We start from the raw sequence: 16,680 nt of genomic DNA, 5'->3' as shown, positions 1-16,680 counted from the left end.
AACAAGTGCCCCCTCTCTCCCGCAGAAAACGAACATGTACGAGAATTACTACAACTGCCACCACGTCATCAGCGCCATAGAATCACCGCCGCCGCTAAAATAGAAGCTCGTTGCTTGTTTTGTCCATTAAATTGAGATTCTCCTGTGACTCCTCGGTGACTCTTTGCTCTTATGCAGTCGGTGAGTCCGTTCGCCAGTTACCTTTCTGTCCTTCTGTGTTTCTCTCTGCCGTTACGTCAGCTCCCCCTGGTCCGAGTAGCAGCGGCATGCGTCTGTTCTGCTATGCGGCGTCCAGGTTGCGCATACGAACGAACCCTGGATTCTGCCATAGTTATCTGCTAGCTTCGGGGTATTTTAGGGAGGTACTTAGTTACTGCTACGTGTTTCCTTCTGTGGGTGTCGGACATGATCGCTGTTGCCCTGCTAACAGCAGCCGCAGAACGAAGACAGTGAAATTTTCTTTTTTAGATTACCTCGTAATCGGCCTTCTTCGTTTTCACTGAGTGGCGCCCACATCGTATGCGAGCTGAACACTTCGATTTCCGTCGTCTCACTGCTGATGTGACGCACAGGATCGTCGGTGTGCCAATGAGTTTTTACTGATGATGCGAGTGCGGCGCTAGTGGTATGTACAATGCCTTGCTGCTGCTGCCGCCACCGCCGAAAATTCCGCCGAGTGTGGCGACACCAGCGACGCTGAGCGCCATCGCGTGTATGTGGACGACGCAGCGATAGATGTATTGCATGCATGTAAATATCATGTTAAAGGATAAATAATTCGAAGGCAGAACGAATGTACGATAACGAACAAAATCAATTCAAGCAAATTATACTCACTGTTACGATAATTTGTCGGGAAAGCTGTTTCATATAGGTCAATGCCTTATATAGAGCTACACATATATGTGCTGTGTATATATAATACTGAGCCATAAATTACCAGCTTGGATACTTTGCAAAGCTCAAACGAAAGTTGTCCATTTCCGCAGTAATAGCACGATACTCATTCCGAAAACCATTAAAAGCACTCTGCAATAATTTGGGTGTACGCTTTTTCTAAACCCAACATGGTGCCCATGTGTTGCACCATTTTTTTCCGACGACCTGCGAATAAAAGCCGTCGCAGTTTGCTTGACAACGGGAAGCAAACCAAGAATTTTGCTGCGTTGTCCGATGTTCAAATGCTTCGCGTTCCAATATCTGTTTGCCCTTCATTTCTACGTTACTTTGTTATATCAACTCTGATCAGGCCAGCTACACAACAACAACTCGCCATTACCGTTGCCAACACGTTTTATAAATTATTTTTTGATCATTTGCTCTTTGTAGCTACTAACGCTCCATGGCTTACCGTTACTTTGAACGATTACGACATAATTAGCTTGCGACAATACCTCAGTGTGGCTGTTTCCTGTAATTAGGTAGTTCCAAGTCGACGAGACATTCTCGGTTTACCGGACCCGCCGGCAGACGTGGTCAGCATGCTCGGCGGCAGGTATATCTATAAGGTAAAAGGAAAAATTTTAAGTACTATAATTTATTATTAAGTTATTACTTTAATTATTAGGTACTATAATTTATTATAAGTTATTTCAGTATTTCCCTAGAACATAACTGTCTCAAAGTGAACTCGCCGTTAGATTTTCTCATACGCAACCAAAAAGGGGTAATATTGCCGTATCTATTTATTCAGCTGACAACCAGTTTTTCTCAAAGTTTTGTTTAATACACACACACACATACACACATGAGCCTTCCCTATGGTTTGTAATAAATTTGCGAATAATTAGGAAAATGCTCTTCTTTTTTTTCAGAAAAAAAAGTTTTCAGAAGATGTCGAGGGAATTACTATAGCTTGCTTATTTGGCATACGAGAAACGAGTAAACTATTCAGAAAGATTTTTACCGAAAAAATTAAAGTATTTATGTCGTCGACCAAGTTCTGTCGCACGTGTGGTTAGTACTTCTTTTTTTTTGTATTTTATAGTGGCCAAATTGTTAAAGTCGAACTCTTTCTTTACTCTTGTCACTAGATGACTGTGTCTTCTATGAGTCTATTCTTCCTGAGCAACTTTCATAATCAATTTGTCTATATTATCATCAATTTCTGTGTTACATCAGTTGATGGCGCTTCGTTAGTTTTTTTCCTATCTATTTCATTAGTCTATCTAAATGCTTTGGCTTGTTTATTTACTTTCTACCCACTACCGGCCATCTCCACAAAAGAAAACAAAGACACAGACAGTGTTCTAAAAAGGCGATTATTTCATCCACGATTTAATATATGAACATGTAAATAAAATTAACTTGTGACATAACGTAGTGTTAATGCAGGTAAAACTGGTCACAAAACACAAATAGATATATGGGCATCAATAGCAGCTACAAATTGCGTATTTTTTTGGGAACACTGTCAATTGGTGGACTTTGCCCTGATAGGCATTTCAGACAAGCTACATCATATGACAATTTGCCGCATCTGAAACAATTTTGTAACGATAAAAGATTGCCTATTAAACTCGAGTACGCGTAGTAATAGTCTGGTTTCAAAACCGGACGTGGATCGAACTGGTTCTGTGCTGTGAGCCTGCCGTTTAGAGCAGTTTTTAACACCAGTGTTAGACTGAAAAGATCGATGACAATGCTATACGTATCATATCGTCTTTTGCTTCTGTCCTTCGATGCCCTTCGAGGAGAGGGCCAATAGCTCGCAAATAATCTTTCTCGAGTATTGTGCGCAACAGTGTTTTTGGCTACATATGTAGGCAATGTCGATGTGCTGCTATATCGGTGACATGGCTCGTTATGCTAGCAATCTCAGTGACAAACCAATTCTTTCGTGAAGATTTCATCTTCTTATTGCCAACCACAGAGTCCTCATACTGTATCGGTTATTCTGTGCAGACGATCTGTGCACATACAAAAAAAATGTTTAGGATCTTTCGGCCGGCACCACGACCTTATTTTTGGTAGGTGGCTTTCTACGAAGCATCTGCTTAAGGCTCATTCTCATCTTTAGCTAGAAATAATTCCAATAAAAGATTATTCAGGAGGCCCATAAACATCCTGAGCTAAACCCAATTGACATTATATGAGAAATGAGACGCATAGGCGTTCATTAGCATGGCTAGGTTTATGTTATGTGTATATATACTGTATATCCAAATAGCAAAATTTCTCCCTAACCTTCTGGGTTAAAAAAACCTATATCGGTTCCCATTGTATCTACAGCACTAAAACGTGTTGGGGGTTAAGGCATTTAGGCTTCATTTAGTGCAGAAGAAATCACAAAGCTGCCGCTAAAATGCTGTGTGAGGGTGTCGACCTCACCGGGGTTTGTGCTTATTAATTTACTAGGTGACGCGTTCTTTAATTTCGGGTCATGCAACGGCACAAACGCAAAAGGAAAAAATACACTGTCGTAGATGCGATCCGATCTAGAATTGGCCGCATCTATTTTGTTGTTGATAGAACACATCTTTGAGTCTTGCCGAATAAAATGTCATTGGGCTTACCGCGATGACACAGGACAGATTCCTCGGGCATGCAAAAAAATCTGTCGCCCAATATACCGACCCTTTGTATAATAATTACACTAATAATCGTACATATCATAATGAAAACAGTAACAAGAGCAACGGCAGCGATCAAGATAACGACAACACTATGAGAGACTATAACAAAAGTATATTCGCTTGATTGAGAGGGCAGAGGATCAATTAGTGCGAATGTATATGACAAATGATGTTCGGCCACAGTGAAGAACGATAATAAAAACAACGTGAGAGAAAAAATAGAACATCTTTTTTTAGGAATTCATCTTCTCGCTGACTCTTTGCCGGTCTGCTGGAAAGTATCGTGCCTCTTCTGAAGAAGGGACGCTATCATCAGCTATAGATATACACACAAACAAGTCTGCTTCGTCCTAACTAGTCAATCATAGGCAATTAATTTCGTATAGTTGTGCTACTTGTGTTATTATTAGCAATTTATAGATTGCTCATTTATCAACAAACTTTGAATGAATTTGCTGCGTAGCATATTCTTGAGATCCGGGCATGAAAAAGCTACTATCAGCTTCAGGAAGGTCCTGCACGACTTAGAAGCAGTTCCATGAATCACGCGACCGTAACAGCAGTCAGAAACGGAAAACGAAGAAACAAGCCAGCAGTATTAAGAGTCACAACTGTAATACGCGCGTGTAATCTTAATAAATCGAAGAATCGAATTGGACTTGTTGGTCTAGTTATTACGTAATTTGAAGCGTCGTTGCCGTTTCCGCTCTCCTCTAATCGCGTGGAGCCACCGGCTCTGTTTTGAGCCTCCCCCTGGCGGTAGTGCGACTGTTACTGTTAATGGCGCAAGCGCCATCTACACGTATTTTCTCACTGAAAGAACAGTAGCTTGGCACTTTGAGCATCAAAAACGGTTCGCAACGTACGCGCATTATTGAAGGGAATTTTTCATACTCTACTTAATTCAGGGAAGTTTGCTGGTAACGTCGGGAAAAGCGTCTGTATTTGACGAGAACAGTTACTCGCAGCGTCGGGGTAACAGCGTCGAAATATGCAGACGTGTTCCCTATAAAGCTAGCAGACAAATGTAATGACGGAAAGAAGAAGGAGGAACAAAAACAGACGGGCGTTTGTATGGAGCACGGACAGAACAGAAGATGACAACAGTTTAAATGATGACGCGACGCGAGTGAAAACGTCGACTTATCCATGTACAGCTGACCTTAAATTTATGGGGTGTAAAGCCTAGCGCCAGCTCTTTGGGAAGATATAGGATGTAAATTGAGGGCTTGATAGCCGCAATTTTTTGAAAACGAAAAACCTTTACCTTACTGGAAATTTGGGTGTCGACGAACTAGACAATCAAGGCAGTATACGAAACTTCTGTTGCATTTAGCTGACTATTTCCGTGCACGTTCTAGGAAAGACATTGGATACCACGCTATATTCATATAACAGCGAGTAATAGGACATCTGATGTCTGAAACAAAATACGCTGTTGCTCTAAATCAGTAGAAGGATTCTCGAAGGCCTCTGTTTAGGCCCGAAAAAAGGCAATGCACTAAATGAATCGTCAATTGTTGCTATTACAGGGAGTATACTGTAGTTCATATATTGTGCTTGCAAATACGAGTTTACAAGAAAAGCTGGACATTGTGGCTCTAGAATTTCTACTGTTCCTACTATTTGAATATACATTCCCACACAAGGAATCTTCATAATTCACTCTCGACAGACAGCGTCGGAGTCTGTCGGTCCTATAAAATCATATCAATTACGACTTTATAGACTACGCTTTCTTGTCGGAGCGTACCATAGTTTTATTTGCTGCAGAAAGAAGTTCCTATGTAAACACTTAAAATAAGTAAGATTAGAGATTTTTTTTTCTAAGTAAAATGCTTCTGTACGGCTTGCAAAAGTTAATGCGGAATTTTTTTTGCTATCCTAAAAATCCCTCCAGATGCTGTTTAGAAAAACCTTTACCTTACTGGAAATTTGGGTGCTTTGTAGCAATCTACCCTATTGGCGTATGTTAGCATAGAAACGATATCTGGTGACATGAATATAATGTCTATCATCTGATTTTTCACAAGCTGAATTAAAGACGACATGAAGAAAAAAAGTGGAGTAAACCTTAAAGTTGTCATCGGTCAAGTATGTATAGCAGACCGTATGGAGTCTGGACTATATAGACCACTCTGCCTTTATCTAAATATAATTGGCTTTAAAAATCAGACCTCTCTTTTTTTAGATATCTACGGGTCAGAAATTCGGTGCTATTAATTACTCCTTCTTTGACTGAATTTGAAAAAAATTGAAGACATATAACGTTTCTTTTCGCATCCTATCGAACCCTTCTAGAATTATACAGCCGCCATTTTGTAGCATACTTCTTTTGTACCAGAGCGAAATCAAATTGGGTTTTATAGAAATCGTTGCATGTATGTACGTTGTATGATTATTCTAAAGGCTATCTATATGGCCGTACCGGATCATCAAACCGGATGCCATCGATCGCTCGCTTGATATAAAAAATAAGCGAATTAACTTAATACCGTTCACTCTAACGGCAAAATGGCGGCTATTCGGAGTAGACGGGAGCGTCGTCTTCTTGGAACCAGAAGGCGCCCGCTGCTGGTCTGATTGGCCACATGCAGATTGATATGGTATTGTACTTAAGAATTTCTTAATGAAGTTTACGTCTATATATATATATATATATATATATATATACGCGTCAACGTAAACCAAAACGTCACATTTCTGATAATCATAATTTTCGGTTACTATAATTAACCATGGATTTTTTACAACGATTGGCTTCAGTGGGTCTTGGAAAATGGCGCACACATTGTGACAATGTCTTTTGATGCCTTATACAAAATGCGATTGGTGGATATACCTCTATTTGGACCATTCAAAATCTAGCTTGGCATTGTACAGCAAAACCCCATAAGGATCTCTAGTGAACGAAGCACGAACGTTAACCGAACTATTTCGGTAGTCAATGGCTATCTAGCATCGTCCTCTTTGATGATAGTACGGCGCCAACTTAAAAAGCAGGCATTTTTCCCCCAGTTTTGGTAAAGGAACCGACCCCTTCGTAATAAGTCATTAGTAGACCACATAATTCCATTTTGTGAGGCTATAGGGTCATCGACATGGACAAATCAGAGCATTGGAGCTTACAAGAAGAAAACGTAGTGCTTGAAAATTTCCCGTCAAGCCGCAAATCGCATCCGATAAAAAAAAAACGTGTGTGCCGAAGCTTAACTGTTTTTTGTGTAAAATACATTATGGAAGTATTTTTCATTAAAAGGATTACTAGCATACATAGAAAAGAAAACTTCACGCGCTTTCTGCTAGTGAGCCGTTCGTTTTTGCAATGTATATTTTTTTTTTGGGCAATTTGGAGCTCGGGTTGAAAGGTGGACAAACAGGCCGAATCTGGAAAAGAAGGAACCTTTATTTTTCGAAGGACAATATAAACTGTGTCAGTCTAGGTAAATAACGCGAAACTTACAATAAAACTGCCGTAACTATCCCACTAAGTTTATTGGCATTCCATCTATTTCATGACTAGGTAAATCACTCGTTCGCTGCAATGGATACAAAAAATTAACTTTTACAGGAAGTTTCAATTTCAGTTTTAATTTAACTTGAGCTATTTGTTTAAAGTATCGCGTGACTAGGACCACTGTCGTTTCGAACAATACCTATACCTCATGCTGTTAGTGAGCACCCAACAAATTCAACAGTCGCAGGACATTCGAGAACTACTATTACGCCGTTGTATGATCTCGACAGATCAGCCCCAAACGATGCCAATTGTTACTGTCACAATAGTAGGTAGACACCAAGTGAGCTGTCCTTTGAATCTTCCGGTATAGGCTAATGAATTTTTGCATAAATATCTCATTTATTCGAATAAATGGAGTCATTTTGTAGCGGGAACGTATTCACTGATGCGATGTTTGTCTTCAAAATGAGATACTAAACCTTATCTAACCGTTCTCTATAATACTTCTCCTAATCGTGACTATTCTGTCAGGCCATTAGGACGACCAGGACCGTTGGTCTAAGTAGGGATTTCACTTTTGGGACGGGTTCACTTTAGGCATCGGCCTGTTATTACGAGCGGAACTCAGTCAATTCCGCCTGCTAGCGAATTAGAGGTTCGTCCGATGAAAGACAAAATTTATACCTCAAAGCAGATCGCACTGTTGTTTTTTCGCAGCAAACCTTTCGTCAATGGGAAGTCTATTTCCCACTTGTGGCGCCCAATATCGACAGGGGAATTTCCGTCATAAAGATGACCTCTAAGTTAAAGTTTGTACAACATATTGAATAGTACGTATTTCTAAGCTATTGTATTGAGAATCCAAGAGGGTACGTTAAGTATTACATGATATAACAAATGCGCACTCGTTTATCATTCGAAAACCGGTTTGTACGTACGTGCATTTAACAAGGCGGCCTTTTAGTTTATATATAACCTAGGGAAAAATTGCCCTCGTTTTATTTAGTCTTTATTGTGGCCTTCTAATAAGTGGCCTTCTTATTCTTAAGAGCTTCTAATCCTAGGTGAGATCAATAGTAATAATAAGACGAAAAAGGAAAAGACATAGAAAACTGAATTTCGGCAAGAGGCATGGATCAAGCATAAAGAACAGGACCAACGAGATGTATGAATTAGGCATCACTGCAAGAAGCACCCCGCATAAGCCTGATTCGAGCAGATAACGTATTCGAAATGGGTTTCACATGAGCCCAACTTCAACGTGTATATGTTATTTTGCTTGTCGTATAAAAGACGACATACAGAAAGTGTGCTCGTAAACGGGTGCCTTCAATGAGAATGAATACAATGATAACATTGATCAGTCATCATAAAAATGTGTAACAATTAACTTGTTACTTGTCCCAGGTTCTATTAATTGCGTCGTCGCAGGGCATGAAGTTTTGAAAGAAGTAACTTAATGTTACGCAACTATAATATTTGATAATATCCAATACCTATTACGGCATTTAGATAAAAGCGTCAACATTTTAATGTTAAGATGAAGCGTTCGATTTGGCAAGCCATCTATATGGCTTGTCCATGCGATTCGGACGAAAACTTCAACGTCATAAAGCTTAAATTATGATGAAATAGGGAACGTACATAAAGCTTTATCGCATATAGCGCTGCTCATAGGACAACACTGGTTACTAGAAGATCTCACGCACGTATGTCGACAATTATGAAACACCTTAGAATCAACACAGCCTTTTGGTAAACATAGATAGACCTTTGAGGCTTCGAGTAAATATGCACTGGGTGCGACAGAACTATGGCGTAACGATTAAGGTAAAACACAGTCATAGTTAAAAGATGGATTTCGGTGACAGGTAAAAAGGCCTCTGCAAACTGAACGTAAAACAGTCACCAAAAGTTAATCCTCGAAACGTATCAATTTCCGTAGCTTCAGGCAACCTGTAGCCATGTGATATATATTTGTTATTATGAGTTTTTCTTATATAGGGCTTAGCTGAGTAGATATCTCTTGAATTATATAAACATCGTTTTACTTCACGGAGAGATATTTACATATGCTACCTTGCCTACCCATTGAGAAGATGTCTAAGATGTTTAATATCTCCAAATGCGGTCTTGCCTGAATCAAAACTCTAATAAAGAGCTATGACTAGTCAAACGATACAAAAAAGATTGCAAGTGTTAATTGTGATCATTTAGGGCACCCGGCTGCTCTTTACGCAGCTACTTATACCTAGTAACCTCTAAAACAATCAATAATAATCAACAAAGAGTACTATAAATGTCTTTCAACGCGCCGCGTAGCTTTTACGGCAAGCGTATTCCGAGAGAAGTGCTGGTGCCGGATCGAGCGTTGATTGATCAAACCTAACTGCATTATAAATTGATATGACGAGCTGATTTCAAATAAATTGGGTGGGTCAAACCACAGGGATTCACTTTAGCAGCTCACGATCGTCGGTCTGTTTTTTCAAAATGGTGGCAGTCTCGTTAGATGTGTTGCCATTGGCATTATCTCGCACAGAAACAAGGCAAACATTCAGTAACTGCTGATAATTGCGGAACGGGAACCCAGAGTTCAATTCACTGAGTGAGTTCTTATCTAGATTAATAAGCGTTGGCTGACTAACAGCGACAACTACTATTTTGTTTACTAGTGATTATAACGATAAAGATCGAGGTAGTGTTATCATTACCAAAATGTAAGTACTTTTGGTCCTCAGCAGTGATCGATCTCGCTTGATCCTCTTCAGTTGACGCCAGATGAATACTACCAGCTTGATTTAGTCGAAATTTATCGAAGGCAAAAAAAAAAACAAATCTTTAGTCTTGTCAACACCTCTCCGATGAGACAAGTACCGATTATATAATCGTGCACGTTCACTGAGGTTCTTTCTAAAATTTACAGTAGTACACATAGACGATTGCCTCACGAAATATCTTTACGAAATATTTATTTGCTTAATTAATAAACTGCAGTGCGCCACATTGTAGGCGGCGCAACGGTGTGATGCAAAGTATGACATAACCTTTGTAGATCAAAATAGGCTTGTTTTTTAGAGTTTCCTTCACTTGTGAAGTTTAGTTATATTGTTTTTTCATAATGTATAACCTAACTGCTTTTATGACGACTACCAATTGTTTCCCTTATTTATCAGTATTCTCCTTTTAGGTTTGGAACACGATGCTAATAAATATCGTTATTCAAAGTTAGGCAGCTTCCTTCATTTGAAGCCCTCCAATTCGAAACGACCAAAACGCTTGTACACGTGTACAACTGTACGTCTTGTGCTCCTTAAACAGCTCTCTACTGTAAAAGGATCATGGCCGTTTACTTTTTATTCCGATTTTTAAAAATTCTTTTATCGAAATTAGAAAAGCGCAAAGAAATTAAGCTGTATTTTGAGTTGATTCTATTATATTTTTGTGAATTTTATTACACTTCAGCCGATGTTATGGTCGCCTCCGTGAGTGCTCTGATACGTCCCGCTACGGTTCTTAACGACGAAGTGGAAGTTGAGTGCAGAAGTGACGGAACTTCCAGTTGTCCTAAGGGCACACCTGAAACCGGATGCTTTATCGAGTCAGATCGTTGCGGTTCGGGATCTCCAACAAGCCAAGACTTCGGCCTACTACAGGATAACCGAGAGCTGCGCGACTATCCTCGAAGAAAACAAAGACGCTACAGGACAACGTTTACAAGTTTCCAGCTTGAAGAACTAGAAAAGGCGTTTGCTAGAACACACTACCCTGACGTATTCACAAGGTACAGTAGAAAATTACATTGCTACGGTAAATATATACGTTTGTATAGCCTGAAAACAGGGCTTCCAAGTAGACTAGGCTAACATGAAAAAAGTTTCCCGGTTCGTTAAGTAAGTTAATGTCTACGTGACGTTATAATATACCCTCGAAATTTCTATGGTTCTCTTTGCAGAAACACCTTCATGTGTTTAACATGCCTCGAATGGGCCTCGTACATAGGATCAGTACTAGTGTGATTCTCCAAATACAAGCCAGTATTACTACTTAAGCACTTCTATTAATGAGTTTCATTGAACTGTTAATACTATTCTACCGTTTTATAAATTAGTTAGGATGTGACGGAACGATTTCGAATTACTGGCCATACAGTGGCAAAAACGTAAACGCAACCTAGATAACCCATCCCAGGCATATTACACTAAAATTTTTCCTTGTTCATAAATTAATAATAATGTGATCTGCACACGTTTTGACTGGTGACTTCGTTGTTTTTCTTGACTAATAATCAGTTGGCTCAGTGATGATAACAGAAGAGAGTACTAAATAAAGAAAAATTCTAGTTCAAAACTAAAAATATTTTTCTATCCAGCATAAAGCCCACTTGTGCTGCAAGTAAACCGCTGTTATAGTGCGTGCAACAAGACCAGGATCCAGCCCGATGCTTTTCCTTTCTTTGAAGTTCGTTTCTGATCTGGGGGCCTGCGACGGCTCTGAATATCAAAGAATCCAATAAGGAAAATACTGCTGCATTGATTTATATTTACCTTATTCGCTATAGGCCGCCTTATCTAAATTCATTATGAAATTTAGCGTGATTTTAAATCTGAATAGATAGTATGTTAACATCCATCTTTTTTGTCATGATATAATCAGCCCATTTATCACTAAATATCCAAAATGATAACACATTTTACTGTTCGTATAAGTTTTAAACTGCTTTCGGCACGTCGCTGAATCAAGATACTTGCAAAGATATTGGTTTTTTTTTTTCAATTTTCCTGCCATAAATACAACTAGATTTAATAAACATGTCAAAGATTTTTTTAATTTACAAACTCTGAAGTTGAAATGAACTTTAAGGTCAAGTGAAACGGCTTTTGTAGCTGGTAGTAAAACCAAGAAATAAAATCGTTAATTACGTGCCATCGTAGCGTTATTACTATCGCTAGCAAAGCCAACACAGTGTTATTAGGTATGTGTGACCCATGTGGGCATAATTTAATTTTGACTCGGCATTGCTCTCCGTAGTTAGCAGCGTTTTCTAGCCCAGATTCGGTACATTGGGCAACTGATACCTTAACCTTACCGAAGCTTCAAATCTAAAATCCGTAAACAGCGTATCGTATTTTTACATGCAAATGTTAACTATAGTCCAGACTTCGACACGAATGATTTAATAAAGTTACTTGGGTTCGCCATAAAACATATGAGCATGGCGTTCCTGCCGAAAGAACAGATATATGTTGATTGTTGCCCATGACCGTTGTTAGAGGGCGTAGTGGTTTGCTTGAGTATAATTTCGCATAAAGAACGTTTCTTAAAAAAAAATCAGTTTTAGAAAAACGGCCTTTGATAAAATAAGATGGAATAGGCGATTTTGTACGCACGCTCCTTGTTCATCTTAGGTTCAGGCACGTGTCTGAACCTGAATAAGCGTTCTGGATGAGCAAATAGCGTCCTCACTTGAAGACCTACGTCGAACTTGGAATCAATCCCCTTTACCTGACCCTTGCATATGACTGTTTGGTTTTTAAAATCGTACAAAATGACCGGTACCAACCCGTTTTCCAATAAATTTCTGTGCTTCATCTTCATCTGATGCCACTAGAGTTTTGGTTACTGATATTCATCTAAACTACTGTAGATAGCTGTATGTATAATGCATGTCAGACTTCGTCCTCCATCAATCAGCCCACAACCGCAAAATTGCCACCACAGGTAAAAAAAAAAAGCAGAGTCGACCACATTCGGAGCTATCTACAGGGCAAAGAATATTCATATTGGTAAAAACGATTGAAAAAAGCACAACGATGCTATGATATGCCTAATATCAGTTGAAAAAATTGCAAAACAATGAAAACGCGCACTGCCTAATTATTATTTTCTCTCTATTATTTATATAGCGATAACCTATTAGGAAGGGCGGTGCACGCAAAAACCTGAGCTAAAGAATTAGATGGCTTGGTTTTTTTAGAAGAAGAAGAAGAAGATTATTTCTTTTATTTTGGCAAATGGTTCAGCTTGCCTTGGTTGAAAATGTACGAAATTGCTAATTTGAAGACTTGCTTTTAACCGAGACACGATGCGGCTTGAGGAACATAAATTCGGGTAAATATTTACTGACTACGACGCAGTTATGTTGGTAAAAATAACAATAACAGTAGTAACATACTTAATTTCAGGTATAAAAATGCATTCATCCGTGCAGAACCCTGGATATTTGCCGCACGTTCGTTGGGCCTGCACGTTTTTCTATAGGCCGTTCACCGGCTATTCAAATTATTTCTCTAAAAGTTAATTATTGTCGTGGATAATTTTTGTTAGTTGGGTCACACGGTAATTGACACTTAATATATTGCCTGGCAGATAGGATCGTCGATCTAATAGGCCACGAAGAGCTGTGGCCGAGTGCGTCTATCGATTAATTTGTGATATTATCTTCGCAAAAAGTTGTCTACATAGAGCGAGCGAATTGGCACCTCATTCTGGTGTTCGATATAAAGGGACTAAATTTACGCTGTCCTTCAGAAGTAGCGAGTCCTTGCGAGCTGAACCTCGTTTGCTGGGGTTTCACACCAGATGAAGTGAGAAAAAGCGTGACCGAGCCATTAGTGTACCCCTCCTTTCTTAACTAAAAATCACCAGCGCTCCTTCAAGGTGTTCAACTGTCATGCGTTAAAGATTCATTGAACTATGAATTCTGTTTTGTATAATCTCATACAATGGGTAAATGAGCATAGATGTGTTGACGAAATTTGCCGAGCAGAGGCTATTGTAAAAGATTTTAGGGACCTGAATAGGACCAAACGTGCCATAGGTATAAATTTTGTCTAGACTTAAGAAGAAAATCTCAGCAATGACAAATTCGTGGATCGTAAATGCATATAAGTATGATCATTTTGGCTTTGGAAGGCTGTACTTTGCTTCTCTCTTGATCGTAGCTTTATTGTACCACTCTGGCAGCGCTTCCCTGCGAAATCTATGAAGCCAATCTTTAAAAACATTTGTCTTGATTCTAGATTTAGTTCCGTGATCTGCGACGCGTCCTACAATGATGCATGGCCCTTTATCTGAAAATCTCCGCCTATATTCCGAACACGTGAAGGCTGAAAGGGCTAAGATATAATCAGAATATTAGTGAAAAAAGCATTTCCTAATGGACGCCAAAAAGTATTGAGTACCATGAATCATCACAGTTACCTTTTAGTCCACAGAACTTCTTTATGACCCTACTACTCCCACGGTACAGTATGCATCATGCAATCCGCTCAAGCCAAGAACGCGACTATAGGGCTGTATTGTACGTTCGATGCCAGCCTCATGGATAGCAACATGACGCATCAGTGTTTATTAAATAATGTCAGATAAATTTAACCTTCGGTGAAAACTGCGGGGATTAAAGGTAATAATCCCAGGTGTTCGAATCATAAAGCAGGAAAAGTATTTCTATTTCTTGACGTTTTGTTCATTGAGTTTATAGGACGAGACAGGAGTAGAAATCGGAGAAAAATGAACGTTGTTTTTATGTTTTCCTAGTAAATAAAAAAGCTTTAATTTGAACACTCTTTAATTAATTGAAAAAGCTTTAATTAGGTCTGAGTGTGATTTTAGTAGGCTGTAATATAGATATATGTCCGTGAATTTCGCCTGCGTTCACGTACCGATTTTTGTTGTCATTTTAGGGAGGAGCTGGCGATGCGTGTAGACCTCACCGAAGCTCGAGTTCAGGTCTGGTTCCAGAATCGCCGAGCCAAATGGCGAAAACAGGAGAAATCATCTGGAAGCAGGTCCTCACCTCCGTCAGTTGCGGCAAACGATTTCCCATTGGCTCAAAGCTTAGCGCCAACAGGGCCGAGTGTGCCGGCAACCCCCGTATTCACAAGACCATCCTTTCATCATCAGCTTTCATCGACCGCTGGAGCCCAACCTGGGGTACCTGTTTCGGATTCTAGCCTGCCTAATATAGCAGGCAAACTTAGCGGTCACGGAGTCTCTACACTGACAGCAGCCTCGAGTGATCGGAAGCCTGAGAAACAGAATCAATTAACATTTCGGCCGTATCTTCAGACAACACCCATTACCGCTATGACAATTCCGGCCGGCATGACAATCCCACCGACTGTGTCTCCGATGTCTTCCGTATCGGGAATCCCTGCGATTTCGGTGCCTTCAGCTATGCCAACGCTGCTGCCATCTACCTCTATATTGTCTAGTCTTTCTACTGTATATTCTGGCCTCAATGGTCTTCCAGGCCTTCACTCAGCGTTTAATCCGTTCTTACCTCCGACACTACCTACTCTTTATACCAATTCAGGTCTACAATCGTGGCTTCAGGCCATGCAGGCAACTACGGCATTTCCTATATCTGCAACAAGAACAATAAAAAGTCCTCGTCAAAACTCGTCACCGCCTACCAACATTCAAAAGTCGGAAAACTTACGGAGAGACCTGGAAACGGAAAATGACGCCAAAGAGGCAAAAAATACGTTAGCGTCACGTGATAGCCGATCTTCAAGTCCTCTACAAGTTGATCTAGAAGAAGATGGTTCTAGTCAAAATGCTACAGGAACACGATGCTCCGAGGGGGTTACAGAGCTACCAACCACCACGAAGCCCTAGAGCAGTTAGCTGACTCACACTAGTACTAGAAATTATGCAGAATTGCTCCTCAATACTAGGCAATTAGTAATTTAACTAGCGACAAGCGATATTTTAACGTGATGCATCTTAACTATTCACACAAATAGGAAACTCATAGTGCAGAAAACTCGAATCCGCAAGTTCTGTAAATAACTGGTGCCAAACAATCGTTAGAACATTTTCTGCTAGTCAGACCGTTCACAATGTAAACAGACATTCGGTATAGCTAACAATTTCTGAGGGAACAGGTCCAGATATTTAGCCATGCCCTCCTATGGCGATACCATGGCTTTGGAAGTTCTACGTGTTCTTCGGGTATGGTTGGAGGGAACACATTGCTTTTGTTTTCTTATCGCGTACCGACGAGGAGAAAAACTTCTTGGAAGTTGTTATGTTTGCCCAATTTAATATCTAGAATTGAGAATCGCGTTCAACAAAATGTACTTTGGTTGGCTTTTTATGGAAGGAAACTTGCTATGCAGCCTGCTCATCGGATTACATGAATGTCCATTGGATCTCCGCTGACGACGTGCCCCTTGTAATAACTAGCTACTGAATAAATGTTCCAATACATATTACTGTATAGGTTTTTACTTGCAGTTTGCGTACGGTTCGCCTAATTGGCGTGTGGGGTAGCCGATAAGTCTGCTGTGTTAACCGAGTTCAATGTTTGCCTCTTCGGTTAAAGTGGTGGTGTCCATCCTCCGGAACCGCTATAGAGGATTTAAGTAGCTGAACTGAGCGTAGGTTTTGCCTTGAAACACTGTTTTTAGTACTATGTAACTGGACGTAATGTAGCCTTTTGTGGAAAACTTAACAGCCGGTACCTAAGTTTTTTAATTGCGAAGTGGAGACAGCTGGCCTATAGTATTAGTTACTGAGTTACTGAACAAGATGCGGGTCTCTGCCGCGGACGTAAAAATGCGTGGAAGACAAGTTCCAATCTCAACGCATTTACAGTGATAAAGTTCAGACGAACGTGAACAGGATGAGATTCGTGAA

At 39.9% G+C, this 16,680-nt stretch overlaps 1 protein-coding gene and 1 long non-coding RNA gene across 2 annotated transcripts in view; one reads left to right on the top strand and one right to left on the bottom strand.

Moving 5' to 3' along the window:
• The window catches only part of LOC111261695 (uncharacterized), a 23,082-nt gene extending 18,541 nt beyond the window's left edge, over positions 1-4,541 (bottom strand). Inside the window, exons 1-2 of the long non-coding RNA XR_002681155.1 lie at positions 4,017-4,541; positions 1,395-1,501 (exon numbers count right to left, since the gene is read on the bottom strand). This is a non-coding gene — a long non-coding RNA (uncharacterized LOC111261695). The remainder of the gene's footprint in view (positions 1-1,394; positions 1,502-4,016) is intronic.
• LOC111261694 (uncharacterized) lies at positions 1,462-16,667 on the top strand. The gene is made up of 3 exons (XM_086968808.1): positions 1,462-1,508; positions 10,501-10,819; positions 14,721-16,667. The coding sequence occupies exons 2-3, from the start codon at positions 10,509-10,511 to the stop codon at positions 15,655-15,657; spliced, it is 1,248 nt and encodes a 415-aa protein (XP_086824934.1). The 5' UTR covers positions 1,462-1,508; positions 10,501-10,508; the 3' UTR covers positions 15,658-16,667.
• The last annotated feature ends 13 nt before the right edge of the window (positions 16,668-16,680 follow it).

This window comes from Varroa jacobsoni, unplaced genomic scaffold (genome assembly GCF_002532875.2).
Source record: "Varroa jacobsoni isolate VJ856 unplaced genomic scaffold, vjacob_1.0 scaffold_586, whole genome shotgun sequence".
Taxonomy (NCBI): Eukaryota; Metazoa; Arthropoda; class Arachnida; order Mesostigmata; family Varroidae; genus Varroa; species Varroa jacobsoni.
This window is presented reverse-complemented; position numbering and strand designations above follow the sequence as displayed.

Coding starts and splice junctions, on each gene's coding strand:
- LOC111261694 (XM_086968808.1), top strand. CDS start 10,509: ATGGTCGCCTCCGTGAGTGCTCTGATACGTCCCGCTACGGTTCTTAAC. Junction 10,820..14,720: donor TACCCTGACGTATTCACAAG/GTACAGTAGAAA, acceptor TTGTCATTTTAG/GGAGGAGCTGGCGATGCGTG.